General features: G+C 33.7%; 1 protein-coding gene across 2 annotated transcripts in view; it reads left to right on the top strand.

Annotated features, from left to right (window-relative positions):
- The first annotated feature begins 9 nt into the window (after positions 1-9).
- Positions 10-12,032, top strand: part of LOC106459531 — a 43,040-nt gene continuing 31,017 nt past the window's right edge. The window contains exon 1 of one of the 2 annotated variants that reach the window (XM_022386041.1): positions 10-3,139. In XM_022386041.1, coding sequence (XP_022241749.1) covers positions 530-3,139 — 2,610 coding nt within the window. In that variant the 5' untranslated portion in view covers positions 10-529. The remainder of the gene's footprint in view (positions 3,140-12,032) is intronic. The other variant, XM_022386040.1, reaches the window with a different exon arrangement.

Here is a 12,032-nt window from a genome sequence, read left to right as displayed (position 1 = left end):
ATGAATCAAATTCCATTTATTCATTGAGAAAACTTAAGTCAAGAAAGAAAGTTATTCAGACTAATATTGGTCATGCAAAGAAATCCCAGCAACTTTTGATTAAAAGAAACTCTAGAGTAAAGAACCATAATACTAGATTTTCAAAACCCTTGAAGTTTCAAAAACAAGATAATCGTGAAGTAGAAGCTCAGAATGCACTCATAGAATCTTCACCACGAAGTCGGAGGTGTATCAGGCTTCCAGCTCGTTACCTTGATTCTGCTCTGCTAGTTGCAAATAGTGGACCATGGGTTGCTCCTGCAATTTCACATTCTCCTAGTAAAAATCAAAGAAAAAGATCTATTAAAAGGGGATTTGAACAGGATGAATTCAATCAAGAGAAAGTCACTTGTAAGCTAGCACCATCACCACATTCACCATTGTAAATAAACTTAATATAAAAAAAAGTAGAAGTGCTAATCATGGTGAAGATTTTGGTACACTTAAGTCAGATGTAAATATTATTGAAGGCCATCAGACTGATGAAAATATGTTTGTCCAAAATCAATCACTGTCAGACAGAAAAAGAGCTGAGAAATGCTCTAACACAAAGACTTCAATGTTAGATTCTGTTAGCAAGGAATTGGGTTCTTTCAGTTGTGTCTCTTCTAGTATTATTACTGTTGATTCTGTAGTGAAAAATGTGAGAAATATTAAACAAGGTACAGAAATGGATAAATTGAAAAATCAGTTTTCTGTTAAGTTAAAAAATAAAGAACCTCAAGAAGGTATTAAGATGGAAAGGATCAATGAAGGCATAAAAGAAGCTGTTGAAGAACAATCCACAATTACAAAAAAAGTTGATTGTTCCATAATCACAAATCAAGTTAATTATCCAGAGAAAATCAAGTTTTGTTTGCCAGATAAGGTTATTAATGGAGTAAATGTTGCATCAGAACTTTCTTTGCTTGGATCAAGTAGTGAAACAAAAAAGGTTTGTGATAATAATGTATGTGGTACAAGGAGAAGAGATTCGTTAAACAAATCGGAAATTCCATCAATTGATCAAAATAAAAAATCACCAGGAGATCATAAATCTAAAACTAGTAATGAACAGATAATTAACTCCGAAATAAAAATACCAAGTAAAAATGCTGAAACTCACCAAAAACCATCCATAGCCCAGTCTTTGCAGCAGGGAAAACCTATGACATTAAATGTTGTGGTAGGAAATAGAACTGTGTCAATGGTTGTGTTTCCTACAAACTCCTTGGTTTTCCAACAAGCTGGAAAACCTGAAAGCTTGTCTGTTTCACCTTCAAGAATAATGCTGACTCCTGGAAGTAATCACCCTAATCCTACCAGATTCCCAGCTACTCAGAACATCCAAGGAAATAATGGATCCTTCACTGTGCCTTTACTTACTCGAACTGTTACACTTTGTAGTAAAACTTCCAACCAGTTAACAGATTCACTTGTACCTTCATCTGGAGCTCATTCAGTTGTTTTAAACCAAAAGTCTAATATTTTGCAAGGAGTAACAGATGCTAAACTTAATCTTTCAAAATTCAGTGTAACAACTTCTGCTCAGGTCAAGCAGACAGTTTCATCACCCAAAGTTATACATTCTGTAACAACACCTTTAACCTTTTTAGACAGTAGTCTTCAGCAAAATCAGATAAATGTTTCCAATACATTAAAAAACTTATCAGAAAATCCTTTTGAGAAACTTTCTGTAGAATCTAGAACTCCTACAGTTTCTCAGTGTGTTTCACAGGCCACAAACAATATTAGATTTGCCTCAACTAACTCTTCTACAGTAAGAGTAACAAGCCCATTGCCAAAGCAGCTGGTAAAAGTGGTCTCTAATTCAAAATGTAAAATGTCTGTAAATCCTGAACTAGAAGTGAAAACCACAAACATTTCACCTGTGATTAGACCAAATCTTTCATCTGTATCTTCAGTAAATAAAAATGTAGTTCATGTTTCCTCTCCAGTCATGTTGAAGATTGCAGGGTCCTTTGTTTTGGCCTATCCCATTAAAGGTCCAGCTTCAGCCAGTGTATCCCTTGCTTCAACAGATAATGCTCCTGTAACAACAGTTGTAGGAGTGGCTTCAAAAGGACAAGTTGAAAAGAATTCTTCTCAGGTTTCTCCATCTTTTCCTGTTGCAAATGGTGTAAAAAAAGATGATTCTAAGCATCATTATCCTTCAACTTCTGATAAAAATATTGGAAAAAAGAAAAACTATACACACACTTCTCTAGTATCAAGCCATGGTGGTAGTTTATTGAAAAGAAGTCTCTCGGGCACAAACAATGTTCCAAAAAATATTAATAGTTTGAATAGAATTGACTTTGAACAAAAAAAATCCATACCCCTGTTAGAAAATTCCCCCAGTCTACTAGAAAAACTCAACCCATCTCTTGAGGGTTGTAATACCTCAAATGATACTGAGATAAAAATAAGCAATGAATTAGGTAACCAAACCAGAAAGTTAAATAATTTAAATGAGGACACTTGCCAACAAAAAAAAGAACCAAGTTCTGTTTTTGGTACGTGTAAAACAACAAACATGAACAGTAATGAAAATCATAGAAAAAAAGTTTTTGAAAACAGTGGAGAAGTTGTGATAATGGAGCATATTAAACATTCTACAGATCCTACAAGAAAGAAAATCTTGGGGAAAAAGAACCTGAAAGAAGGGCATTTCTGCTTTGAATATCAAAGTAAAACAAGCAGAAGTGATTCTTTGGATCATTCTTATGTAGTTAGTGAAGAACCTGAACCTGTTGTAGGTGAAGATACAGTTGATGTTAATCACAACTTTTCTGATCAGCCCCATAATACTTTTGAAAAAGATCTTGATGAATCCGAGTCATTAATGGAATCGTATTCTCTTCAAGATGTGGAACAGATTCCTTTAGAAAATTGCACAAGTAATAACTGGATAAAATCAAAGTTGACATTAAAGGAGCAGAGAAGTGATGATGCTTCACAGAGTGCTAGTGAAAAGGATGCAGAAGATTTCCCCAATTATAGAACTTTACAGGAGAGAGAACGTAGAAAGCAACTAAGCCACTTGTGTACCATCTTGAAGGCTCATTTTCCAGAAGCTTTCCAGAAATCGAATTTTACAAGAAATGAAGTGCTCCATCTTGTGAGTTTTGGTTTATGTTTTGATTTTATATTTTCTTTCATTATCAATATAATATATTGATGGGCAGTATTTAAATACAGTATTGATCATAAGCTAGGGTATACGGTTTTAAAGAAAAGTTGCCAAAAAAGCATATTTTTGATTAATTTGTTACACTCATTATAATATTATGCATGAATTCATTTTGGAACATAAGTTTAATAATTACTATTTAATAGGTTTTCTTATAACCTAAGCTACATGACAAGATGAAACAAACACGAATGCTTCCAGTTTTTTTTTGTTTTTTTTTCAGTATACACATAGTATCTCATTCTATTTTTGTTGCCAAATTTTGCAAAGGTACTTTGAATGAGTTGGTTCTCTTTTGCAATGCTAATATTTAATTGATGCCACAGATTGTCAGTTGAAATAGCACTGGGACTTTGGCCTGACCATTTCAAAATTTTTATATCCAGTTATTTCCTTCTTCTCGAGCTAACTCTTTTTCACAGGGAAAGCAGAGTTCTGTCAACTGAAAAAAATTTAAGTCGGTAAGTTAAAAAACCCAACTTCTTTATTTCAATAGCCAAAACTGTTAAACAAATGGCTACTACAAATGTTTGCCTACTTTAAAACATCCAGATGAACATTTACTGATATGCAACTTTGGAAAAACTCTGAAAAATTGTAGACCAGCATGTGTATATTAGTAATAATATAGTTGATCAGCAGTTTTTCAAAGTGAAGTATGCATCACATTGTGGCAGACGTGTTGTTGTTGAATATGTGAGAATTTTTAGGAAGTTATTTATGCACAATTTACGTGCTAATTTAGAGATGATCCATTCAAAGTTATTCTTGTACACAGCTGAGAAAGTAATCAAACTCGATCTAGATCTATATTCACTTTGTTTTGTCTGTAATAGGCCTGAACTTGTGAGTGACGTAGCCTATAACAACGTAACATAATATTTTGGGACAACATGGGACCTATTGGTCCATCTCGGCTGTTCCATCCTCAAAACTAAATTAAAATGATTTTAAAAAAATAATAATCAAAATTTAAACCCGACCTTTTTCATTCATATACTTATCAAGCTTTTTCTTAAACTCACTTAAATTTACTGCCTCTACAACATCTGAAGCCAGCCCATTCCACCGTGCTGGAAAAATGAAACTGTCTTAGCTGAAGATGACTCTGACCTTGCCAAAATTTATATTTGTGTCCCCTAGTCATGCTATTCTCATTGTTAAATATAAAAAGAAGATGATACGTCAACACTGTCAATTCCCTTTACAATCTTAAACACCTCAATCAGATCCCCCTTAACTCTTCATAACTTAGTTGGAAATTGTAAAACTAAACAGTCTAAAGTTAGCATTAACAATGATGTCATCGTAAACATGGTAAAATTAGGTACTAAGGAGGCTTACCTGGCTGCATGCTTAGTAAGCCTGTAAGGTCTTAATGCCAATAATACAGCCTAACCCAAAAGTCCTAGACTAGATCTAATAGTATTTTAATATAAATCTATTTCATAATTCCATTATTTCAGTAGTGCCTAGTGTTATTGACTACTGTTGTGACTTTAACTTAGGAAGTAAAACACTGTGACTGTAACAAGTTACTTGCAAAAGGGGTAGTGTAGTGGGCTGGGACAATGAAAATCTGCCTGTTGTCAATTGCCCAAAATTTTTATAGAGCTGGACTTGTAAATTTTTGGGTATGTCTAGTTAACTTCTATATATCACTAGTTTAATGTTATATATACTAATATTGGTATAAATATCTTCTATATAATGTACATAAATATAAAGATTATAGTCCATTCTATATTTGAAATTATTTTTAAAAGTTACAATAAAGGATCTCATTTCATTTTGTAGATTTGCTGGCTGTGTCTTTATTAGGTCGTACTGTATATTTAGAGTGTTAAATGTCAAACCAAGTTCATGTTTGAAGGATCTAGAAAAAAATCTGAAAAACAAATGGCATTGGGAGTGGCTCCAGCTAAGAGACATACAGAATAGACCATTTAGCCAATGGCTGAAGAAGCTGGACAGCCCAGGATATACTTTCTATGTTGTTTGTAATTTTACTGTATAACATATGCTCTTTTAGCAACACAGTTCTCTGAGCAATAGGCTTCAGATAATGACTGATTGCATTTCAGAGTGTAAAAGTTGTTCAGCTTCAAGGAGGCACTCATCTCCCCTTTATCTTCTCCCTGAGTGTTTTCAGTCAATCTAACTTTTCTCTGCTGCCATCCATGTATTCAGCAGGACAATTGTTTTTGAATTTTTATCCAACTAATTTCAAAGACAACATATTAAGGTCATAGATGATAGTCTACTGAAGTAATTGGACAATTATGAACTTATTCATTGGCCCCCATTCTCCAGTTCTTGAAGCTTACCTATTTAATGGACACTAATCTCTTCAGAATGCCTAAAACTGTAAGGGCTGATTTCAAAACATATCCTTTAAAGTTTAAAATGAAAAATAACTTTTTCAGCTTGCATCTATGGCTTTAACTATCATCCATTGAGTATTGCATGCTTAATCAGGGTGTTGTGATACTGCTGCTTTTGTATAATACTACTAGTTTTGGCAATATCTCCCACACCTATAACAAAGAAAAATAAACCCACACCACCACATTTCTCTGTGGTGTTTATACACATGCTTAAACATCACATGGTCAAAACTAACCTGAAGTTTCCAAGTAGCTCAGTTCTCATTTTGAGAGACTGTATCATGATGTCCATTAGTTTTCCAATTTTTGTGATCCTTTGCAAAGTATATATGATTGACCATGTTTACATATGAGATATTAGGCTTTTTGATAACCTTTTCAGGCATTCTGCTTTACTGAAATGCCTTTGAAAATTCATTGCTGTTTCTAGTGCTATGCATATCTGTATTTATTCATTTATTGTATGTTTTGAGTTATTTCAAGTTAAAGTTCTTCAGATGAAACCATTCTCCATCCCAGGTGTTTTTATTGGATGTATCTTGTTATTAAACTCCAACTTGCAGCAAAATATTAATGTTTTTCAAAATATTGTTTACATAATTACTTGTATTATTACACACACACATACAGACATCTAATCTCACATGTCATTGCACAATGTAAGGTCTATATTTTCACTGACAAACAGCTTAATTTGTTTAGTGGTCTGTGACTTTATGTTGCACGGCTAAAAATTTATCATATAAAGTTTGTATTTCACAAGTAAAATACTACCTGGTACAAGTAAATGTGTGCAGGTAAGTCCTAAAACTAAGAATTTTAACAAAATCCATAAAACAACCAATATATAGCTGCACTAAGTTGTGAAAATGGCCATCATTTGCTGTTTACAACGAGCAAACAGCAGTTTGTGAAACACCTGTTTTGATTGGGCAGTACACATATGAACAACTAATTATATACCATATTTCCCATGGTTAAAATCCTGTTCATGCACAGAGGTTTGCATGATGTAGCATGTGATGTAGACACTAGTAGATGTAGTTTTACAGCAAACTTTGATGCATGAAGTTAAAAAATAATGTCACAGTATGAAATATTTTTTTGTGAAAAATAACAATGAATTACTTTTAAGAAAAGTGTTGGGAGAATAAGTATTAAAGGTAAGTATGAGTAAATGAAAATAGTTAATTAATAATAAATTTATCTTTATACATTAAATATATATATATATATATATATGTACGTGTATATATGTGTGTGTGTGTGTATATGTATGTATGCTCTATACTACCAGTAACTATTTTACAACTGTGCCTAGGCAGACAGGAACAGGAGGGAGGAACGTAACTAACAAGTATGTGTGATTCGTTGAAAAATAAAACATTGTAAGCATACTTACAATGTTTCTTCTGACAAGTTGCTGTTGATTTCTTATTTCTGTCTTAACTTCTGTCCACCATGAATATAGTCCAAGCTTGTGTGGAATTGTATTTACTAAAAACAAATCAATTATTCTGTGTTATTCTTCGTGTGATATATGCTTTCTTCCTACAACAAAATTTACTTTTTCCTACACTTTCGTGTAACGCCCACGTGTTTTTGCAGACTGCTGAACTAGTACTACTTGATGTTTTGGTCCACTCTAGACTTCCACTCATTTGTATCCAGCATCACTGATTATGGAAACTTTGGTGTCTGGGGAAAAAAGGTTGTATGTGCGGTTAATGAGCCAGCAGTTAAGGTGGGCAAAGTAAATGGCATGATATTTTGAAGAAAAAGAAGACCCCATGATTGGTCCTCGCAGTACAACACAGCGCATAAGATCTACAAATTTTACCGTTTTTTATCTTAAAAGTGGATTGGTGTACAAACCACTGGTAAGGTCCTTGATACTGAAGTTTAAAGGCCACCTCTCATGGCCATTCATGTAGTTGTCCACAGAGAAATAGCTATCAAGACTCTTGCACTAAAACTGGCCAGCAATAGTTATCCATTTACCCCAATTAGAACTAAGCTCAGGAGGAATCAGGAGCTGAAGGCCTGAAAAGTATCCTGATCTCCATGAAATTTGGTCCATTTCTGAAATGTTGAAGTTAGTAGATTCGATTATCATCTTTCAACCCTATTATCTGGAACAACTCAACACTCTTGAAAGCTTGCTTAAACTTTTAAGTACAATTCTCAATGTCAAAGGTCTAAAGTTAGATGAAATACTGGGCAAATTCTGCAAAAAAACATCTTAATTATTCAAAATTACGTGACATTGAACTTCAGACAGGTAGTAAGAAAAAAGATTCACCAGGCAGCAAAAGTATAGAATGGTAATGGTGGTCAAGGATGTAAACATCCTTGTTAAAGCTGTCCAGAATGTAGTTGAATAGAGACTGCTAGCCTTCAATTGGAATGAAGTTTCAGCTGAAACATTGGCCTTTTAAAAAGATGTTTTTTGAGTATGGGCAGTATGAACTAGATAACCTTATAGGTATATATGATGGTTTGATGGAAGAAAAGGGCTTCTCTTCTTAAAGTTTGTATTCAGAACTCACCACACTGTTGCTTGAAGTCACTTCCTTATATAATGATAAGACTAAAACTTACTCAGTGTTTGGCCTGTATTTTTGCAGATACACTATTTATCTGAGCATCTTAGAAACATTTTGTCATTTGAAGATGTGGATAGGGCTTCTCTCTCATGCAAAGAGTCAAGACTGACTTAGGTCCAGACTAAGTACCTCAACATTTATGGACATGATGTTAGCAGAATTTAGTGGGAAGAATTTGTACACCTTTAAACTTAAATTTGCCATTCACTCATGGTACACTTGCTGAGAAAACGAGGAACACGAAGAAGTATGGTTTTAGGGCCAGTATAACTACAATGTCTTGGACTCGCTGTGAGAGTTAGGGTGACTCTAATGGCACAAACTACTAAAACACATTCTTTTATAAGGGAGAGAGTAGAGGGAGTAGAGTTATGATGTCAGTGAAAGGTAAAAGATGTGGTGCAAGTAAAATGTCACTTCTACTTGCAGGAGGTACAAGTAAGTTTTTATTGATCATTTTGAACTCTGGGCTTTAACTTTTACATTTTGTTTATTCTTAACTGTTAGCTATTTGATGCAACTAGAATATATAGAAGGCTATATCTGGTTAAAATAAGACATTGCAATAAAGTTTTGGAAGTTAAATAATGATGATTATATTTTCAGATTTTTCATTTTCCAATTTCACTTCAATATTTAACCAAATGTGCACAGAGTTGACCCAATGGACTGACCCTGTATTGGACAAGAAATATTGGCTCATTGTTAGTAAAATGTACATGAAAATTAGTTGTGTTACAAACACATTTGTACTCAAGACATGCCTGTGAAATTATCAATATCAGTCTGACTTTGACAAGTTGGAGTGCACGGTGTGATGTTCATGTGAAGAATAAAAATTATTTCGTCCATTTCACAGTTTGCATATTGCAATTTCATAACCTTTAGATCCTCCGAAAAGCATATCTATAGTTTTTCAGTATCCCTTTATATTGTATCTGGTACTTATTCTTCTCCACCAGGAACTTTCCCTAAGTCAGCAATGTAGGGTAAAATGAACTGTTGATACTTCGGACATCAAGTACATGATACTCTGTAAAATATCATAGCATGCTTACTTTGACTGTAACATGTGCACATTGGGTAAAATGATGACTGAATGTGGGTCTACAGTCATTTAAGGGAGTGGTTCAACCATAAGGATTTGTTTTAACATATAGCAGTCTTGTAACATGTAGTGACTGTATATTTTGTGAGAAGGTGTGAAATTCTCAACAAAACAAAATACCGGTACTCATATATACACACAACAAGGGATTTTGCTCATATGCTTAATTTGTAATATAGTTTACTAAAAAGAAAAGTACGTGTTTTGATGGTTTTAAGCAAACAAATATGTATTAAACAGGCAACTAAATGAAAAATTTCATAATTTTAAACTTCAGATGTCATGTTTGCTTTCCATTATATTGAATGACAAAAAAGACATTGTACTCACTACTATCAGAGACAATTGTCAATTATCAGGGCCTAGGAGAGAAATCCTTGCCCTGATTCTGAGCCCCACATCCCCTCTTATACCCCCCCCCCCCCAAATCGTGTATATTAATGTTCCCCTTGCAAGACTCACCAAAATGCAGCATCAGCATATAAGTACCACTTTTTTTCTTGAGAGAGAAGGAAGACTTTTTGGGAATGTATGTGTGGAAAATATTTGCTTGAGCCTGGGCCCTGCCAATTATAGCTCATCAGCCAGTAAAATGTATCATTTGGATATATTTATCATTGTTTACCAATCGTACAAATCACATAGCCAGATGAAACTGCTCGATTGGTTTAATAATGACTGACATCGAAGTTGCTAAATAATTTCTCTTCATGATCTTGTTTTTAACAAGACCTAATGTTGTTAGATCATTTATTGGCTCATTTGAAGAATATTTAGTGACTGTATAGATTATGTGACTCATGGTGCATCTGCAGTGGCAGATTTATCTATTCTGGGGCCCTAGGCACAACCTCAAGTTTGGGCCCCTGTCGGTAGCATTACTCTTGACATAATCATTTAGATACTCCATAATGGTGTGAATTAGTAACTAATATTGTGTTAGATGTATATAATAATGTAAACTTAAACAAATAAAGAATAAATACATAATTGATTTTAAAACTTTCATGAATTCTTTAATTACAAACTGGTCAATAATTTCTGAGAGAGAAAGAGAAAATGAACCATCATGGAATATTGTATTCTTCATTCTTTTTTTAACACAGAAAATTACCTTTCACCCATAGCATCGCTAATAGGAAGAGTTAAAAAATTTCCACCACAGTTTCTATGTTTGGATACGTTGAATGCAATCCATTAAATAGTAAATTATACTTCACTCAGGTAACAATTATTTTCTTCCTTGCAAAATTTAAAAAATGTGCAGTTTCTTCAAATTTTCAATGTCTCTATATATATAAATTAGATAAATTGTTCAAACAATCATGCTTTTCATTGTTATCTTTTAAAAACCAAAGAATATTTTAAAATGTTTAATAACATCACTGTAATTTTCAATTTTTTTGTCACTTTTGGTAACTAGTTGATCACAAATTACTAAGAAAACACTAGAAATGAATCGATATCTTCCTGTTAACAATATTTCAGTAGTTGTATTTTCATCAAAGAATACTTTCAGGTTTTTTCTTTGTTTTTTCTCTGCTTCTTTCTTTGTAAAATTTATCACATTTACTGGTTTAAGTCTGCCAATGGCACAGTGATATGTCTGAAGACTTACAATGCTAGAAATCGGGTTTTGATACCTGTGGTGGGCAGAGCACAAATAGCCCATTGTGTAGCTTTGTGCTTAACTTCAAAAACAAACAAACAATACTGCTTGTCATGAACCATGGTAATAGTTCTTAATACGTATCACCCACTTATTCTTCTTTATTATTATTTAATATTGTTCTGCCAGCCTACAGCAAAAATAGCTGTGCATAATGTACTAAAACCTGAGCAATATTACTAAATGCTTCATTGTGCATTGTGTAGGCGTCATGATATAAAAGACTGTTTGGTTTAAATATTAATGATTAATTTATATTTGTGAGTGAATGTTTTATTATTTGTAAAATCTGACAATTGGCGAGCCACAGCCAGGATTATACAGTGGTAAACGGCGATAGAAGAAAACTTGACCGACAATGGAAATAAGTAGGCCTATCTATGTACGCACAACTGTAGTAGTAGCGAAAATGGTATAGAGATTAAAATTATGCTATATATGTCAACAGATTTTGATAAATGGGTAGAAGGAGGATCTCAACTTGGGTTAAAAGATATTGAATTATGAGAGTTTGTTAAACAACAAGAACTGGAAAGAGAAGAATGGCAATAGAAGAGATAAATTGAGAAAGAAGAAAGACTAAAAGGAGAGAAACTAGAAACAGAGAATGAAAATACAAATTGAGAAAGAGAAAAGACTAAAAGAAGAAAAGGAGAGAAAGGAGAAACTAGAAATAGAAAGAATGAGAATACAAATTGAGAAAGAAGAAAATGAGAGATGAGAGGCTAGAAATAGAGAGAATAAGAGCACAAATTGAGATAACAAAACTCACCCAACCGAAGGACCCAAGAATGACAATGGAGTCAGGGCTAGCTGACCCAAGCTGCCCAAATTTGATGAATATAAAGATGACATGGATGGTTTCCTGGAGAGATATGAAAGATTTGCCCAAAGTCAGAACTGGGACAAAGGTGACTGGGCAGTCTGTTTCTGCCCACTTCTCACAGGAAAAGGCCTACAAGTATATGCAGGCATGACATCAGAAAGTCCCATGGATTATGACAAATTAAAAGTAGCTTTACTGAAACGATATGAACTTACTGAAGAAGGT

The sequence above is a fragment of the Limulus polyphemus genome, unplaced genomic scaffold, assembly GCF_000517525.1.
Source record: "Limulus polyphemus unplaced genomic scaffold, Limulus_polyphemus-2.1.2 Scaffold623, whole genome shotgun sequence".
NCBI classification, from domain to species: Eukaryota; Metazoa; Arthropoda; class Merostomata; order Xiphosura; family Limulidae; genus Limulus; species Limulus polyphemus.
Note: the sequence above shows the minus strand (reverse complement) of the source record. Positions and strands in the feature narration are given on the sequence as shown.